Source organism: Herpailurus yagouaroundi, unplaced genomic scaffold (genome assembly GCF_014898765.1).
Source record: "Herpailurus yagouaroundi ecotype Mexico unplaced genomic scaffold, PumYag 159, whole genome shotgun sequence".
Taxonomy (NCBI): domain Eukaryota; kingdom Metazoa; phylum Chordata; class Mammalia; order Carnivora; family Felidae; genus Herpailurus; species Herpailurus yagouaroundi.
The window spans coordinates 43913230-43933169 of NW_024412400.1; the positions used below are offsets into that span (position 1 = coordinate 43913230).

The window sequence follows — 19940 nt, forward strand, 5'->3', positions numbered from 1 at the left end:
TCTACAGAACTCAACACATTCTTACCATGTATCCAGCAGTTATGCTCTTCAGAGTTTTTTTATATTAAATATAATTTATTGTCAAATTGGTTTCCATACAACACCCAGTGCTCATCCCAACAGGTGCCCTCCTCAATGCCCATCACCCACTTTCCCCTCTCCCCCATTCCCCACCAACCCTCAGTTTGTTCTCAGTATTTAAGAGTCTCTTATGGTTTGCTTCCCTCCCTCTCTGTAACTTTTTTCTCCCCTTCCCCTCCCCCATGGTCTTCTGTTAAGTTTCTCAGGATCCACATATGAGTGAAAACACATGGTATCTGTCTTTCTCTGCCTGACTTATTTCACGTAGCATAATACCCTCCAGTTCCATCCATGTTGCTACAAATGGCCAGATTTCATTCTTTCTCATTGCCAAGTAGTATTCCATTGTATATGTAATATGATCTTTAGTGTTTACCCAAAGGAACTGAAAACGTAGCACGTGGCTGTTTACAGCAGCTTTAGTCATAATTGCCAAAACTTGGAAGCAGCCAAGATGTCCTTCAAGAGGTGAATGGACAGATAATCTGTGGTACGTCCACACAATGGAATATTATTCAGCACTAAAAAGAAATGGGCTATCAAGCCTTTCATGAAAAGACATGAAGGAATCTTCTATGCATATTACTGAGTGAAAAAAGCCAATCTAAAAGATGAGTGGTTGCCAGGGTGAGGAGGAAGGGAGGGATGAATAGGCAGACACAGAGGAACTTCAGAGCACTGAAACTATTGTGTACAATACTGCAATGCTGGATACTTGTCATTATACATATGTCTAAACCCATGGGATGTACAACACCAAGACTAAATCTTAATGTAAACTATGGACTTTGGATGATAATGATATGTCAGTGGAGGTTCACTGATCGTAACTAACACGGCATTATGGCGTGGGATGGTGATGGGGGGAGATTGTGCGTGTGTGAGGACAGGCGGGTATATGGCAACTCTGTACTTTCTGTTCAGTTTTCCTGTGACCCTACAACCACTCTAAAAATAAATTTTGTTAGTTAAAAAAAAAACATACCACATAACAAGATGTATAAGATGTTCCCTTCACGTAAACTGGGGGAAGGGATTACCTATATATTCACTTTTCTGATGCATGAAATGGTTACCTGTGGGGAGTAGCACAGGAGTTGGAGGAAGACTTTTTACCATACACCTTTTTATACTTATTTTTGAATGATTAAAAAAAGTATTCAAAAAATTAAAATGATTAAAAATGTATGAAAACAGTCTATCCTATCCCTTTCTCACAGTTAAAAAAAAATCTCAGCATTGAAATACTGCCTCAAACAGTTAACTCTTTTCATATTTTTTTAACAGACCATCACACAGTGATCTATGTATTCTAACCCTAAAAATTTGGGCCCAATTTTCAATCTTCTTGAAACCAATAAAAGTATAAAGAAAATCTCCAAAAGAGAAAAATCAGATCTTAAAAGAATGTGGATTCTTGTATGACCCTCCACCATTTTTTTTAATTTATTTTTTTATTTTTTTTTAATGTTTATTTATTTCTGAGAGAGAGAAAGAGAGATACAGAGCACAAGCAGGAGAGGGGCAGAGAGAAGAGACACAGAACCCGAAGCAGGCTCCAGGCTCTGAGCTGTCAGCACAGAGCCCGATGCAGGGCTCGAACCCACAAACCACGAGATCGTGACCTGAGCCGAAGTCGGACACTTAACCTACTAAGCCACTCAGGTGCCCCTCCACCATTTTTTTTCTTATTTAAACTTTACCTTAAACATCAACTATCAGTCTTGATGATTTATCTGCTGTTTAAGGTCTTCAACGTTTATTTATTTTTGGGACAGAGAGAGACAGAGCATGAACGGGCGAGGGGCAGAGAGAGAGGGAGACACAGAATCAGAAACAGGCTCCAGGCTCTGAGCCATCAGCCCAGAGCCCGACGCGGGGCTCGAACTCACGGACCGCGAGATCGTGACCTGGCTGAAGTCGGACGCTTAACCGACTGCGCCACCCAGGCGCCCCTCTGCTGTTTAAGGTCTTAACTGTAAAGCCTCCAGTCCAAAAGATTCTGTAGGCAGGGAACATGTTGTGCTATGTCGCGGGCGTGTTGAAAACACCCAGCTGTCCTCACCAGCTGAGCATATTCCTTGGGAACCACTAGTAGCGGGGTTTCTGGACCTTTAAAAGTATTTTTTTTCTCCTGACCTCAAAAAACATCCACACACCTTCTCTAGACAAATGCCATTTCTTTCAGAACCGATTAGTCCAGGTCTGTCAGACAAATTGCTGTAACAGATATGTTTGGTAAAAGCCGTTCTCTGCTTGTCGGTCAGGTAGTTATACCTTTCTTACAGATATGCCCTTATGAGTTTCACAGACAGTGGTCACAGGCTTTCCTGAATTTGATTCTAGCAGGTGGCAGGGCGGCTCTGCCCCTCCTTCCTTTGGGAGCACTCACTTGCCTCCAGAAAGGGCTGCCCTCAGCTGACACCAACAGAACTTGCCAAAGAGTTCACATGCTGATTTTTTGATAGGCCCAGTGAGGTTAGATGCAATCACCACTCTTAAGCTTTTGGCCCGGCCAGAGGCTGGGTGTATCCCAATGATGTACCGTGACCGAACTGTTTGGGCTGTGGCACCCTGTTTGGCATTAGTATGGTGTAGTTTTATCAAGTTCTGGCAACAGCTTTCAGCTCTGTAGTAGTCAAGGAAGATCCTGGCCTGCAGGAAGGGTTTTCCTGATGCGTACTGGCAGCAAAAAAATCTTCAGCTCAAGGTCAGTCCACACTGCACAGATTCCGTGTACCCCCCAGCCCTTAAACTATTGATCACAAATCTGTTTCCGGAATATAGATGTTAGTAGATGATGTTTCCTAAATACTTGCCAATGAAAGTTAACACGGTAGACATTTTAGTACATTTTTTGAGCTGTTTAAATCCAAATCAAAACTTTTATCTCAATCATCCAACAGAACAAAACCTGAAAAACTTTGGGAGCCAAAGATTTATCTGGTTATCACACCAAGAAAAAAAAATCCAAAAACAAAGAACTTGAAAGTTCATCGGAAGCAAAAGTGAAAACAACCAGAAGCATATGTTTAAGAGCCATATAAAACAAAACAGAAGTGAGAAAGTATTTTTTTAACATTTATTTATTTTTGAGAGACAGAGAGAGACAGAGCATGAGCAGGGGAGGGGCAGAGAGAGAGGGAGACACAGAATCTGAAGCAGGCTCCAGGCTCTGAGCTGTCAGCACAGAACCCAACATGGGGCTTGAACCCATGAACCGCAAGATCATGACTGAGCTGAAGTTGGACATTTAACCAACCGAGCCACCGAGGTGCCCCATGAAGAAGTATTTTAAAGTTCAAGGGCTATATTGATCTGTGTGGAGTAATAAAAAGTTACTTGTTCTGACCTTACTTTTAAAAAATCCTTATAATACTGATTTCGAAAAAACCTTAAATATTCCTTTAAAAATTTTAGTACCAGGACTCAGTAAATGTCTATTTCTATATAAACACCTCTTTAATTTATAAATGACCACAATAGCGCTAGGGACTCATCATTCTAAGAATTATATGTTACTATAATTACTCTGTGTGCAAAATAGCAATACATCAATGAATGGATCTTCTGAAAACATGTTGCTTTATTAAGAAGTTTTTTTTTTTAATGATAAGCTTGTTTTCAAAAATCTTCAGTAATCATTTCAAGCAAAACTGTGTGTATTCATGTATGACAAAAATACCTCTGGACACAGAATCTATTTATTGGCCCATAAAAGGCATATTCACACACCAAAGGTAAACAGTTTCTTAACCCCTCAGTTTCATCATTTTGTGTGCAAAATAGAGCTAATAAAATCTCCTGCACAGGGCTGTTGAAAAGAGTAAATGAGATTATATATGTAGTATGTATTCCTTACTGTGCCTTATAAAATTAGCTCTTCAAATAAATGTCTCTTCTCCTTCAACCAGAACTTATTTTTCTCTCTAATTATAGATGAAATATTTTGTCCTCTGTGAAAGGAATTCCAGACGGATAAAGATATTTTAGGAGTTTAGGACATTCCAAGAAATTATTAAGTCTTTGTTCAGGTGAGCCCCCTCCCTGGAACAAGAGGCGGCTGGAACTATTCTAGAAGCTGCTTAGGAGTTCCGAAAGTGAAGCGGTATCCTTTGACACCAGCTTTTTCAGGACCTTGGAGCCTTCTTAGCTCTTTTTCACTTCAACTCACTCCTTCCCTGCCTGCTTGTGGGCTAGAAACTCTCTCAAGCTGCTTGCAACATTTGTCTGTCTTCTACTTTCTGCCCCTTTTGATCCTTCTTCAAAAATCCAGTGCCTCATTCATTCCTCCATTTCCTCTGTCTCAAAAGGAGAAGCAGCTGGAGAGAGCTTTCTGACACACTGCCTGAATTGGCAACAAGTGTCTCTGAGGTCCCAAATTCCGAGGAATGCTCTGCTTCCCACTCAAATTCCAGGGAGGCAGTGGAGTTTAAGAAGACCCAGACATGCCAGTCTCTAGTCAAATGACCTCGAGCAATTGTCTAACTTTTCTGAGTTTCAGTTATATCATCTGTCATATAGGGACAGTAGTTCTGCATGAACCAAAGAAAGCCATTTTCGCCTGGTGGAAAAGAAAAATCAAAACAACTTTTTGGGTTTCTAAACACTGTGTTCAACAGACATCCCTCAACCTCACACTCACCTTGGAGGTTCAAGGCTGGGACTGAGCTCAGAGACGTGGTGAGCCTGAGGGTTTGGGTGATGTCCAGTAATGTAAGAGGGCTCAGGACTGCAGAGACGCCTGCTACAACCTATAGTTTTGATGTTGTTGTTTAAGCTGGAAGTTTAATTTTTTTTTTAAGAATAAAATTATTGCTAGAGTTCCAGTGGCCTTGTGAAAATATGTATCCAGCTAGATTACCTGATAGGCTTTTTTGAGGATCAAATGATACAATCCACAAGAGAGTACTTTCTATAATATATATTGTGCCCTAGAGGTTTGGTGACAATGGAATTCTCTCTTCAGGCAAAAGCTTACAGTCGACAGGTCACTAAATCTTTAAATCGTAATGAACTTTGGGGTCATCTTCTCTAATCCTTCTCAGATGAGGCTCTGAGTGTACACATGCTGGAGAGTTAGAAGCAGATGGCATTGGCATGCTAAAGGAAAGTTAATTCTCCAGTAATACGTGTGGGGACTTATGTCCCCTGCCCTCTCAGTGTATTATGAATGGACCTCAGATCAGATAATCAACTTTATATAAAAACAATAACTTCCATTCTTCGTGACTCATCCAGTTTTGGCAATGAACTCTGAAAGCTGACTGCCATTCTTATAAACTTAAACATACCCTACTATTCAATCCAGTAATCCTGCTCCTTGCACTTGAGTATTCATGGCAGCTTTATTCATAAAACCCAAAGTAGAAGCAACCCAAATGTCCATCTGCTAGTGAATGGATAAATACATCTTGGTCTATGCATGCAAAAGAATTCTACTCAGCCATAAAAAGGCATGAACTATTGATACTCAACAGCATGAATAAACCTCAAAAACCTTATGCTAAAAGAAGTCAGATGCAAAAGACTACATACTGTATGGCTGCAATTATATGAGATTCTAGAAAAAGCAAAGATAAATGGACAAAAGTCAGAGCTGTGTTTGCCAGGGGCCAAGATAGGGGGATGGGATTAACCACAAATGCAGTAGAGGGAAGTTTTGGGGTGATTATGCTGATGGTCATATGATAGTATATATTTGTCAAAGCTCACTGAATTGTACACTTTTAAAAAGTAATTTTTATTATATATAAATTATGCTATAATAAAGCTTATGTTAAAGAAAAGGTGGCTGCCAAAGAGATTATCTTAAGTTTTAGTCTTATAACCAACTAATTTAAAGGATTTAACCCAGAAACTAACCCAGAAACTGAAAGATAACAAATATGGTAACTAAAGTTTTAAAGGTGGTATATATTCAAAGTGTTCAAGGTTAGAGATCCTGGACAACTTTATTCCTGCTTTTTGAGCACCTACCATGTTGTTATCGTGTTAGTGGTAGGATAAGTAATAAAAGTACGATTGAAAGATCAAGCAATTACTTTGTCTTTTTAACTAATCTTAAACTAATTACAGAAAGTTATTCCCATGTCTGAATCAGCAACCGTGCCTCTCTAATTTATGGAATCTTCATTTTACCGACAAACCACTACAAAAATCTCCAGAGTCACCCAAATTGAGCTGAAATTTCATTTTCTGTGCTCTACTCCCACTAGAAAGCTCTGATCATTTAATTATTTACTAATTAATTCAACATGCCTCCCCCACTTCCAAAGGATCCACTTCATAAATGAGGCAAGGGTAATAATGAGGGAAAAACTTAAAGCACAAGTCAGTGCAGGGTAAAAACTAGAAATAGCTGCAATTTTTGCCATGAGTTTCCAAGTGGACCAAAAAACGGGGAAACCTGTATAGATATAAGATTCAAAATGTCTACAAGATAAAGAAAAAACTATTAAGAAGATGCAACATTCTTTCTGATACTAAGACCAGGATGAAAGCTTTCCGATGGATCCTCTGAAAGAAGAAACAGTGTGACACAGCAAATATCATCAACAGCACATAGGAAAAGCCGCAGTGACTTTTCTGTGGCATCCTCGATCCATAGAAAAAGCCAAGAACATAATGCCACTCTACAGAGGGAAACATGGTAGCTGGAGGGAAAAGGTGGCAGGGGAGTGACTTCACTGCACACATCTCCTTTGCAGCTTTTGAATAGCATTCAACCTACACACATAACCAAGCAGTGGGAAGGACCTCTACAAATTATTAGCTGTATACTGTTAGGCAGGTTCTGTGTCTCACCTCTATATTGGGGGTTAGAGACAATCTACCTCATTAGATTGTTGGTAAGGTTACATGATTTAACATGTATAAAAAACTTAGCATCAGGTAAGTGTTAGCTGTCACTAATGACAATGCCGAAGTGGAATTTTGTAAAGATTGTCTTGTCATGAAGCAAAACAATGTTGTTCCTTGTATAAAGCTCAGTGAAAATCCCATTTGAGTCAAGAATATAAATTTAGAGTCTCTACTAGATGTGAAAATCAGTTGTCATGCCTGTTGAGTTTATACAGCTAACAGATCTAATTTATTAAATTTTGTAAAATTTTTATTTATTTTTGAGAGAGAGAGAGAGACAGAGTGTGAGTTGGGGAGGGGCAAAGACAGAGGGAGACACAGAACCTGAAGCAGGCTACAGCCTCTGAGCTGTCAGCACAGGGCTGATGTGGGGCTCAAACCCACAGACCACGAGATCATGACCTGAGCCGGAGTCAGACGCTTAACCGACTGAGCCACCCAGGCACCCCAGTAACGGATGTAATTTATTTTAATTTTGTTATGTGTTTTAAAAGACAATGTATTACTAAGCATTGTTGAAAAAAATTAAGGAAGATATAAATAAATGAGAAAACATCTCATGTTCATGGATCAGAAGGCTTAAGTTTTTAAGGGGTCAGTTCCCCCAAATTGATCTAAAAATTCAATACAATCTCTATCAAACCCCATCTTCTTTTATTGCGAAAATCAATAAACTGACCCTAAAATTCATATGGAAATGCAAGTGACCCAGAATAGCCAAAACAATCTTGAAAAAAGAACAAAAATGGAGGACTCAATCTTCTCAATTCCAAACTTACTACAAGCTGCAGAAATGAAGACAATCTAGAATTAGCATTAGGATAGACACATAGATCAGTGGAGTAGAATGAGTCCAGAACTCATTGTCACATTTATGTTCAACTGATTTTCAAAAAAGGTGCCAAGACCATTCAAAGGAGAAACAATTGTCTTTTCAATAAATGGTGCTGGGACAATTCAGTATTCACATGCAAAAGAAGGAAGTTGGACTTCCATGTCATGTGACACACACAAATTAACACAAAACGGATTATAGACTTAAATTTAAGAGCTAAAACTGTAAAATTCTTAGAAGAAAACGTAAGGGCAAATCTTCACGATGGGGAGTTAGGTAGTGGTTTCTTAGACATGACACCAAAAGCATAAGCAAAAAGAAAAATAAATAAATTGGATTGTGTAGAAATCTAAAACTTTTATGCTACCAAAAAATACTATCAAGGAAGTCAAAAAGTCAACCCACAGAATAGGAGGATATATTGCAAATCACACACACACACACACACACACACACACACACACACACACACACGTATATATATAATTATAATATATTTATAAATAAAAATGTATAATATATTTATAATCTTTATCATAAATCATACATATCTGATAAAGGCTTGTACCCAGAATATATAAAGAACTCTTACAACTGAATGATAAAAAAAACAATTCAATTTAAAAATCAGTAAAGTGTTTTAACAGACATTTCTCTAAAGAAGATATGCAAAGGGACAATAAGCACATGAAAAAATGCTCAACATTGTAAGTCACTAGGGAAATGCAAATCAAATGCACCACGAGATACTTACTACTCCAATCCCATTAGGACAGCTATAATACAAGACAATATTGGCTAAGAAATTCTCATACCAAGGGTAATGCCAAATGATGCAGGCACTTTGGAGAACAGTCTGGCCATCTTAAAATGTTAAAGATAGAGTTACCATATGATCCAGCAATTCTATGGTTGGTATATATCCAGGAGGAGATTAATATATATTATATATAAATAAATATATACCTCACTATATAATTTAAAACATATGTATATATATAGAGAGAGAGAGAGAGAGTGAGAGAGAACAAGTGAGGAGAAACTTGGACCCAAATATTCATGGCAGCATTATTTGTAATAGCTGAAAAGTGGAAACTACCCAAATGTTCGTCAGCATGTTTATTCATGAAATGAATAACTAAAATGTTATATATCCATATAATGAAATATTATTTGGCAGTAAAAAGGAATAAAACACTGATACATACCACAACATGGAAGAACCATGAAAATATGGAAGTGAAATAAGCCAGTTACAAAAGACCACATATAGGCAAATCTTTCTAGACAAATCTATAGAGACAGAAAGATTAGTCATTGCTGAGGGCTAGGGAAAGGGAGGACAAGGAGTGACTGCTTATAGCTATAGTTTTCTTTTTGAGTGGTGTAATGTTCCAAAGTTAGACTGTGATGATATTTGCACAATTCTGTGAATATACTAAACGCCATCTAATTGTATACTTTAAATGGCTGAATTTTATGGTATGTGAATTACATCTCAGTAATTTTTTAAAGGCATTGTAACGAGTCAACAGGTCCTTGCAACTTGTCGAGTTTGAGACTCCAGTTTCATTCAAGTGAAGAATGAACAACTTTGGGCCTCCCAGGATAATATTTCTTGAATAAGCTTTCGATTGGAATCACTGGCAACAATTCTGGGTGCAGATTTTGTGTGTTACCAATTAAGGGTAAAATTTTAAATAGTTAGTTAACTAGTTAGTTCCTGTGTCTAGCCAGATGTGGTGTATCTGTTTCATGGACTATCCATGGGAACTGTTTGTGTCTTGGGCCAGCAGGTCGTCCTCTGCTCTGCCATACATTTCCAGGTCACTTGCTTCCTCCATCAATTAGAGTGTGTGCTCAAGGGAATGCAAACTGATTTCAACATTATCTTAAACAAAACATAATTAGGAAGGTAAGCATCCTGCCAAAAAAATTACATAATGCATTCCAAAACTAACTAAAAATGAATTGTGGACCAACCATGCTAAATATACACATTGAGCATAGGTTTAAATGGTTAATAGTTATGTTAATAGTTACTAGTACTCATGTAGCTTTTCTTTTTAAACTTATATAAATCTTTCTTTTAGGATTTAGAAATTCTGCTACACAAATTTCACCAGAAAAAAGTTAACAAATTAAATTCTCAAATGTTTGTCTCACTAAATGTATGTCTATCCACTGCTTCTAAATCCTTACAACCCGAATGTTCAAACACCTTGCTATTCAAAATGGTCCCCAACCTGGATATCACTCAGGAAGTCCACTCCAAACTACTGAGTCAGAATCTGTATTTTAACAAGTTCCCCAATTTGTGTGTACATTACAGTTTGAGAGGCGTTGCCCTCCTACCTCAATGTAGAGCAGCCTCAGGAAAACTAGGCAGTGGGCCGCTATTAGCAATCTTGGTTGAGACAGCATTGTAGCAACCTCAAAATGCCCCTATTTGATATAAAATGGGGAAAGCTATACACTTTCTCTCACTGTAAATATGCATGAAACACAGGAAAGAAGGCAGTGGTGACCAAACTTACTTAAACATCCTGGAGGATGGAGAGAGAGGAACTTGTTCCTTAGGAAAGCTTCCTTGCTATTCTAGTTGTCCCCAGACCTTCCTCCTGGCTTTGCCGTTTTGGGCCCAGCTTCACCGTTTGTGAAAGCCCAGGCTGGACACTTAGCTGTCAAGCAGTAGGTGGTAAAAAAAAAGTCACTAATAGCAGCACAGTTCCTGAGTGAAAGATGAAAACCTCACTGTTCCAGGTCCACTTACCAGCATGGAAAGAAACAATCTAGACCTTAAATACAACTGTTTTCCCTCTCCCGGGTAGGTACAGTTCAAGTACAGGCTTCATATTCCTTAAAGAGTGCCAACTCTTCTAAAGCCACAGGGTTTGAATATATGGAAACCCATGCACTATACCTTTGCCCCCCCCCCCCCCCCCCCCAATTTCTACTTTCTGCAAAGGAAGTTGATAAAGCCAGCTAACCAGGATATCTTCCCAAGTGCATCAGTGGTCTCCATGCCAGGGTGGGGTTGGAGGAAGGGGAAGGATTCAAGAGAGTCTCCTGGAAGATGATAATTAAGATGCTGATTCTTGGGTTCTGCCCTTAAGATTCTGATTCAGGGGGACCTGGGTGGCTCAGTTGGTTAAGTGACCAAGTCTTGATTTCCACTCCAGTTCATGAGGTGGAGCCCATAAGGTGGAGCCCATGTGGGGCTCTGCACCAACAGCGGGGAGCCTGCTTGAGATACTCTTTCCTCTCTCTCTGCCCCTCACTTGCTCAATGTCCCTCTCTCCCTCTCTCTCTCTCTCTCTCTCTCTCTCTCAAAATAAATAAATAAACATAAAAAAATGATTCAGGAGGTCTGGACTTAGGACCAAAACTTAACATTTTAACAAGTGCCCTAAGCATTCTGATATAGGAGGTCCAGGCCTACACTTGAGGAAACAGTGAGATAATTATAAGAAATAGTAATACCACCTTTGCAATAGAATGCTTATTCTTAAGAATATATTTCATTTTTTGAATTGATGTTGGTAATTTCCTATTTGGCTCCCATTCAGCATTTACAGGGCAACTAATATTTGCAGAGAAATGTACTACCTGCTCCTTTCCTGGTATATTTGGACTGGGTGGAGGGGATGGTGAGAGGAGAAGGGTGTGATCACAATAGAGAGACATTTCTCAACTTCCTAGAGAAATGATTTGTGAAACAGATTAACCTAAACAAGTACATTACCCAACAACAGTTACCATAATTTGCTAAACTTTTTAGGGCACCAAGGTACCAGAAATGTCATGGCCATACTGGCAGGAAGGGTCAGTTCTGTAAACCAAACTGCCTACCTTCTCCACTTAGTGAATGTCACCCTTCTGCAACTCAGTTTCTTCATCCGTAAAATGAGTATTGTAATACCCACCTCATCGAGCTGATATAAGGATTAAAATGAAATACTATCTAATCGATGCAGAGGGCTCCAAGAATGTAAATCCTATAGTGAAGTTTCATTCATTTGTCAGTCAAAGCCACAAAACCATTGTGAGAACACTGAGAAATGTTTACAGAGGCTGATTTGTAATTTGATTGGTAGGTGAAAAGAGTGAAATTTAAACTTTATTTCAAACAGTTCAAGTGAATGATTGTGACCACAGTGGTCGTCGGCTTTTGTGTCTTAGGGTTCTCTAACCCGAGGCTGCTTCTTCAGGAGTTGGTGCTGCTGATGTCACGCTCGGTCCCAAAGTCCCGCTCCAAATCCCCGGTCTAGTGGGGGATGCGGAGGCACGAGGTCCCAGGCAGGTGCCCCTCGGGAGCAGGACCAGAGGTGCCAGGGAGCTGGACCCGGGCCCAGCCCCGAAGGTGCTGGGGCTGGCAGGGGACCCGGGCCGGCCGCTCAGCTGGGAGGATGCCGGCGGGCGCGGGGAGCGTGCGCGGCCACGTGACAGCCGCTATAAGAGCGCTCCGGGCGGACGCTCAGCTCCCGCCGCGCCTCCTCGCTGGCCGCGCTCCCTCCCGGCGCCCGGCTTCTCCCAGCCACCAACCTGCGGCTGCGGCGGCCGCCCGCCCCTACCCGGCAGCACCATGACAGGTAACGCGCCTCGCCGCCCACCGCCCCCCGGACCTCCGACTCCCAGTCCCGCGCCGTCTGCCCGACCCTCAGCCTCGGGGGAGTTGCCGGCAGGACTAGGACCGCCGCAAAGTTGCAGGCTGGCTGCAGCCGGGCGTGCCGCTTCCTGCGTCAGCCGCTGCCCGGCCGCCCCTGGCGCTGGAGCTGCCGCCTGGAGCCCGGAGCGCCGTCATGGGGGGGCAGCCTGGCGGGCCCTGGGCCCTCTGCCGAAGCCCCCGCTCCTGCTTCCGTCTCCGTGCCCTTCCTCTTGCTCTCGCCGTGAAGGGCGGACGGGCGGAGCAGCTGCGGCGGGGCTGGGTGGGGGTGGGGAGCCGGCTCCTGGGGGCGCCAGTCCCGAGCCCCGGAGCGCGGCGCGATCGTGGGCGGCCGCCCCCGCCTCCCACAAGCAGGAACACCTAGAAGGGCCGGCCGCGAGACGGGGACGCCTGCGGCCCCGGCCCGGCACCTCCGCCCGGGCCCTGGCCCGGGCGCTGGCCGCCACGCTGACTATTTTTAGGCCTTTGGGGCTGGGTTGCGGAAAGCCAGAGCCAGGGGAGTGCCCTGGGGGAGCGGGCCCCGTGCGGTGGGCGTGCGCCGGCCCACTTGTTGCAGGGGTCGACTCTGCCCCGAGAAAAAGAAGCTCCAAGATAACCGGTCCTTCTAATGTTGACGAGGCTAATCGCGTGGTTGTTACAGCAATTGAACTGCTAAAAGATTGCAGCTGTACCCAGAGTTCGGTTATATTCTACCCAACTGTCATTGGTCTTTTCTGTTCATTTGTAATGTTTGCTGGGTGTTCCAGCTTATGTTTTTAAGCATTTGTCCTGTACTTCGTTTTGGATATCATACATATCCTTGCTTCTTTAAATCCTGTTTACCTTATTAAACTCTTATCCAGGTTCCCCTGGAATCAGGACTGCCTTTCAGTTAAAACATTAGTCATTATCCCACCTCCATCCCCTCCGCCCCTCCATATTAAATACTCTTGGACCGACTGCCTGAAATGTTGCCGTCTTACGATGGTTTTAAGGAACCAGTAAAGGCAGACATTGATGGGGATGTCAAGTGACAGGTGTCATTGTTCTGAACTTTCCTACAATGTGACTAGGCAGGAAGCCCATGGCCCTTGAGGTGTTGGGGGACACCAGTTTTCTACAATTTAATAGTGAGCCTGTTTGGGAAGAGAGTCCAACAGGGTATGAAGATGCCCTCTGGTTAGAGGCTGGCTCATGTGCTAGCCCCTTTGATAACCTACAGTTTTCTCCCACTTCTCCATGGAATTTGCTCTGCCTCTAGCCTCCACATTGGAAAATGGGCAAGGGGAGAATGAGAAAGCGCATGACTTCGTGACGAAATGTCCCAACTCCTTGGTTGGACAGAGTGTCCCAGGTGACCCCTGCCAAATGTATCCTATACATTTGGATGCCTGCCAACTTGCCAAAATCCCCTTAGAGATAGAGTGTGCCCCAGAATCCTCCCAGGGAAGAACTGGAGAAATCCTAAAGGCTGGGCTGGTGGTCTTGGGAGGGAGGGGCTTGTTCACTAGGAAGAATAATCTGTGTATTTGCCTTCCCTTCTGGCGACTGAGTGATTATTGAGTGTGTGTGTTGGGGGAGGGGGTCCCAGGGTGCAGGGTAAGGGTGCTGCTTGCTTCTCCAAGGAAAAGGAAGCGGGTTTATTTGTGATTACGAAGTGGTCCCTAAATCCAATTAACAGTGATTGGCCACTGTTCAGATAGAAGCACCAAGGAGGGAAGGCCTGTGGAGGTGATTTTTGAGCAGAGACTCAAAGTGACTGTTGAGATGTGGTGGGTGGTGTGGGAGCCTTTGCTCCAGGTTGAGGAAATAGTCTGTAAAGCCTGAGGCTTGGCAGAAGCCTAAGCATCAGAATGAAGAATATAGCCTCTGCTTTCAGGTGCTCTCAGTTGAGGTCATTAGTTGGATTTGTGCTTGGCTGAAAATACTTGTAGGAGAAACAGAAAATGTACTTCTTGATTTCTTCATTACCACCTGTTAATTGCCTGAGGTTCACCTGGTGTTAAGCTACCATTTATCTGAGAATTTTGCATGTTCGAACTCTAAATTGGATTTAATTTTTATAACTTGGCCTGTGTTTCTGCCAAAGAATGGTCTTGAGTTAGTCTTAAAGTGATCATTTAGGTTCTTCCCCCACTCCCAAAGAGGCTGCTCCTTCATTAACAAAGGAAATTGATCTCAGAGGAGCTAATTTTTCCCAAGTTAGTGGTTTAAAAGACTCCTGGGGTAGGATATTATAATGAGTGTGTTTTTTTTTTTTTTCTCTTTGTATTAAGATCAGGCCTTTGTGACACTGACCACAAACGATGCCTATGCCAAAGGAGCCTTGGTCTTGGGCTCCTCTCTGAAACAGCACAGGACAACCAGGAAGCTGGTCGTGCTTGCCACACCGCAGGTCTCAGACTCCATGAGGTGAGGACATCCCTGACTAGCTGTTGGTGGGGCTCCCACATCCTTAGCCCACTTCTGGTGTCAGTGGGTATTGAGGCCATTCCCATTCCAGGGGTTGAGCCGTAGGTGGAGAAGGATCAGAGTTGCTGAGTGAAGGATTCCTGGATCTGAAACCTCTTCCTAGCTCTTGGGAGATATTCCAGCTGATCTTCCTTCTGGGAGGTGCTATTCTGACCCATGCTTTAACTGGTTCCAGCTGGGAGAAGGCCTCTCCAGTAAGCAAGTTTTCTAGGATGACCTGAGTGAAAGTTTTAGTCCAGGCATTCCTTTTATGTGGTCACACTTCACTTACATTCCTTTCCCCAAATGTAGCAGGGCTACTTTGTTTCCTGTTCCCAACTAGGGAAACCTCTAGGTGACTGAAAGTAAGGAGCATTTTTCTCCATTGTCAGTTGACATTTGTAATCTAAAGACCTTCATTTACCATTTAATAGACTAGAATATTTGCCAAAGGGCTCTCTGAACTAAGGATTATGCTAAGTGAGCCTCCTGGGGGTGGGGATTGGGGGACACACACTGCTTGTGATTGGGTTAGTTCACTTTGATTTGTTGGTATTAAATTTTGAAGTATTTGAATGAACTACCTGGATCCTAATACTACAAAAATATCAGGGCACACTTACAGCTCTGTATGGTGTTTAGTTTTTCTATTTGTCTTAGAAATTGAACATGCACTTTTTGCAACTTCTTGCAAGATGTGTAAGCACATGCCAGGGATCTCTGAAAAGGCATTACACACACACACACCACTTATGTATATATAAATAATCTCAATACTAACCTTGTTTCTAAAGGGTAATTTAGGAAAATGCCAAAAAGACTGTTTCCTAATGTGTATGTCCTAATTTGCAGTCTATTTAGTGAGGATGTGTGTAAGAAGACAGATGGAGTCTTAGATCCCCCTTTGCTGTGGAAAATAGCTCCACTGACCATTTATTTTGAAAAAGATCAAGTTTACTGTGTGAATTAGAACATATTTTTCTACAGCTTGGGGACAGATAATACAACACCAGTTTTGTTCTGCATGTTTCATATTGTTATAGACTTTGAATGATCTTTTTATCATATGTGTTCCCTTGTGCTGAGCCTAGTGTTTTATGGAAGTATACCCCCACTTAACCCACCTCAACATTGCTTTCTAAAATAAATCTTGAGTTAATTTTGGGGACGGAGGAGTGTTGTACATCACAAACCACAGTGAGTCTCTCACCATGCCAGAAGTGCTAAGCATATAAGTGTGGGTTATATTCAGTGCTAAAGCTTGGCAACTGAATAACTGAGTCCTTTAACTTCTTTTGGGACACACAGTTCTGTCATCTGCTTTAGCGAAAATGGGTAGTTATAGGCTTCGCTGCAGGTATTCTGTGCATTTAGCATCATTTATAAAAACATGCAGTAGCCAGCAAGCATCCATTCTAATGAAGTATCATTGTTAAATACATAGTCTGTTGTAAAGATGTGCTCTTTCCAAATGGAAGTCCCATTTTGACAGGCTGTTGCTACAATTTGCCTGGCATTCAGTGGTATAATAAAAAATTAGGAAACTTCTGTAATAAAGTTTAAGACCAGTGTTTCAGCCTCACCAAAGCAATTTTTATTAGTGATGTTAACTACATATGCAAGTTAATACAGTTTGGCCTGAAGTAAATTAAGACCTATTTAAGATAGTATATCAAAGTAACAGATGGCTTTAGTAATTGACGGATAGACTAATAAGGCTGTAATAATGGATTACTTGTTACTTGTCTGAAAAGACACTAAGCGTGCTGTTTTCTGGATTTTATCTTGACAGAAAAGTTTTAGAGACCATCTTCGATGAAGTCCTCACAGTAGATGTCTTAGACAGTGGCGATTCTGCTCATCTAACCTTAATGAGGAGGCCTGAATTGGGTGTCACATTAACTAAACTCCACTGCTGGTCACTTACACAGTATTCAAAATGTGTGTTCATGGATGCAGATACTCTGGTGAGTGTGAGTCTGATGACTGAAAAGATGTATATAGTAACTGAGACCAGTTAGGCATTTGAGGAACGCTCTTAAGACTCCACTGTAAAGTGCAGATAAAGCCACTCATTAAAAGCATCAGGTGATGAAGGAGAGTTGGCCCAGGCTGCCTTACAGCTGTCATCCGAATGGTTAAGATCAGCAGCAGATTGCATCTTTTGTGTTGGATAACTTAGGGAGAACTTAAGAGTATGCTGGGGCAGAACATACCTGTAATGCTTCCTCTCCCATCTCCCTTTTGAATTAGGTCCTAGCAAATATTGATGATCTTTTTGAGAGAGAAGAGTTGTCGGCGGCACCAGACCCAGGGTGGCCTGACTGCTTCAATTCTGGAGTCTTTGTTTATCAGCCCTCAGTTGAAACCTACAATCAGCTGTTGCACCTTGCTTCGGAGCAGGGCAGTTTCGATGGTATGTGTCTGTTATCTTTATATTTGAGCTGTTAGTAACTTCTAGGAGCTGCTCTTCTCTGGGATCTAATTGCTTTGATTTCTTATGCCTGGAAGACAGCAACGCATGAGATGTAGTAAACACTTTCATTTGTTTTTGTTGGAAAATACTGTTGTGTGTTCGCATACATGCCTCTTTCTTCTATTAAGTATATTGGATTAACCTAAACGAGGAGAGGCAGTTTTACACACCTGCTTTTAACTGGCTTTCTTGCATCTAAGTTAGAGTATGATAAATGAACCATGGTTATTTAAGAATTCAAAAGACTATTCTTTAAATTTTTTTTTTCAACGTTTATTTATTTTTGGGACAGAGAGAGACAGAGCATGAACAGGGGAGGGGCAGAGAGAGGGAAACATAGAATCGGAAACAGGCTCCAGGCTCTGAGCCATCAGCCCAGAGCCTGACGCGGGGCTTGAACTCACGGACCGCGAGATCGTGACCTGGCTGAAGTCGGACGCTTAACCGACTGCGCCACCCAGGCGCCCCAAGACTATTCTTAAATCAAAAGCTTTAACAACTATCTTGAAACCAGGGAAAGCTTAATTGGAAGAGCTAATAGGAGGACCAAGCATTGTCTTTGTGGAAATTGGAGGTATAAGCCTGATAATTTGGCTCTCATTCTCTTGGGAAACATTACAAAAAAGAAGATAGAAACTTTACATGATTAATCTTTTGTCTCCAAGTTCTCATTCTCTATAAGGCTGCACATCAGAGTGGTGTTTGCAAGGCCAAAGAATCAAACATTGGCAAGGTCAGCATCTGTTTTCCATAATGTATAAGTGTATCTGTAGTTACACGTATATATAGAAAGGTCCTGGCTATTTGTGGATTTAAGGCCCCACATCCTTTTGAGAAATTTAATCGAATGAATTAGATCTGTTTCCATTTCAGGCCAGTCTCTGAAATAATCTGGTTTTGTTTTTGTTTTTAACAACAACAAACCATCCCAAGACAAAAGCCGGTCTAACAGTAATGTTGATGGATCTTTTGAATAAAGAGGAAAGCCAGTTGTATCAAAGATGAAGGGTATGCTCCAAGACGAAGCCTTCTCAGCAGTGACTTACTGTCAGATACTTGACATCGTGGCAAAGAGCCCTGAGCCCTGAAGCAGAGCCTTGGCTCCAGGGGATTCTTTCTCCCCTGTCTCCTCTCCAAGAGCAGATCTGAGATTTGCAGGGAGTAGATCTTTTGAAACTAGGGGAAACCGCTTTCTTCATTTGACCTTGGGTTTAGTCCTCAATATAGATAGGAAGGTTCATTTCCATTAACTAGTTATAGAGTGAAAAGTCAAAATCTCCAGTTTGCTTGTTTTAAACTAAAAGATTAAAAGTTTGTCAGATTGCTGAAGTTAAAACATTTAAAGGTACACAAAGAACTGAAATTGGGTTGCTGTTTGTTGTTGCTACTCACAGAAAATGGTCACTTGAGGATTTGGGATATGCAGCTTTTGAAATGTCATTGAAAATAAAGTTTAAGTCTCGATCTTGAGTCATGATTTGGCTAGTTTATGCTCTATACCAGGAGCTCTCCACGTGGGGTAGCTTTGACGTCCCAAGGGACATTTGGAAACGTCTGGAGATCTGTTGGGTTGTGACAGCTGGGAAGAGGGTGCTTCTGGCATCTAGCAGGTAGAGGCTAGGGCTGCTGCTCAGCATCCTACAACACACAGGGCAGACCCATGACACAGCATTATCAGACCCCAAATGTCAGTAGTGCCAAGGCTGAGAAACTTTGTGCTAGGCCAAGACACTGCGTGCCCTAGAACCACGAGCAGGAATATGTGAACTGTAATGAATGGCAGCATCTGAAAAGTGCAGTCTTCTGTTAAGCGCCCTTAGTAAAAAATAACATGTTGAACGTTCACTGTGGTCAGGGCCAAATGCAACTTCTTTTCTGATGGCCTTTTTTAGCTCCATATAAGAAATGAAAAGTGTATTAGTATTTGAGTTGAAAACACACGTTCCCTATTTGTGCTGCTATTACTAAAACCTTTGCCATAAAAGGAAGAAGGTGAGTGTACTTTCAGAGGAAGTCCACTGTTAACCTTCCTGGCAAAATACAGCTTTCTTCACCTCCTCTGCTCAGATTTGAAGGAAGTAGGGAAATATGCCAGAAAATTAGTGTAAATTCTCCGCTCCAGTAAACACACTGCATTCTCAAGTAGATGGAGCAGCCTGAAATCCCAATGATTGTAATAGCGTAAAGAGAATCCATTCAATTTCTAATCCAGAAGAGTACTACTAGATTTTGTTGAGAGTTAAGAATTTGGGTACCAAACCTGGTACCTGTACCAGGTTACAGTTTTAGCATATAAAACTAATTGATTAACTGGCAGAAAACAATCTGGATCATCTACCTTGTTTGAGATACAGGAGGTACTAGAGGAGTTGAATTCTTTGTTAAGAAGCCAGAATGTATGAAAAGTGCTCAACTAGAAAGCACTTTCTGCTTTTTCAGCCAGAATCTGAGACCACTGAGAGATTCCCTGTGTGCCTGGTAGCATATTTTAGTCTTCAGCAAGGTTTCCAGGAGCTGGTCTTTCTCTAAGGTGTTCCATTTCCTGGCTTGTTGGTGGCGAAGGATAGAGTTTTCTCTGTTAATAGAAA

General features: G+C 41.8%; 1 protein-coding gene across 3 annotated transcripts in view; it reads left to right on the forward strand.

Annotated features, from left to right (window-relative positions):
• Window positions 1-19940, forward strand: part of GYG1 (glycogenin 1) — a 75862-nt gene that overhangs the window by 28154 nt on the left and 27768 nt on the right. For 2 of the 3 annotated variants that reach the window (XM_040480437.1, XM_040480439.1), the window contains exons 2-4: window positions 14702-14837; window positions 16669-16843; window positions 17130-17292. In XM_040480437.1, coding sequence (XP_040336371.1) covers window positions 14702-14837; window positions 16669-16843; window positions 17130-17292 — 474 coding nt within the window. Of the gene's footprint in view, window positions 1-12072; window positions 12373-14701; window positions 14838-16668; window positions 16844-17129; window positions 17293-19940 lie in introns of those variants that run through there. The other variant, XM_040480438.1, reaches the window with a different exon arrangement.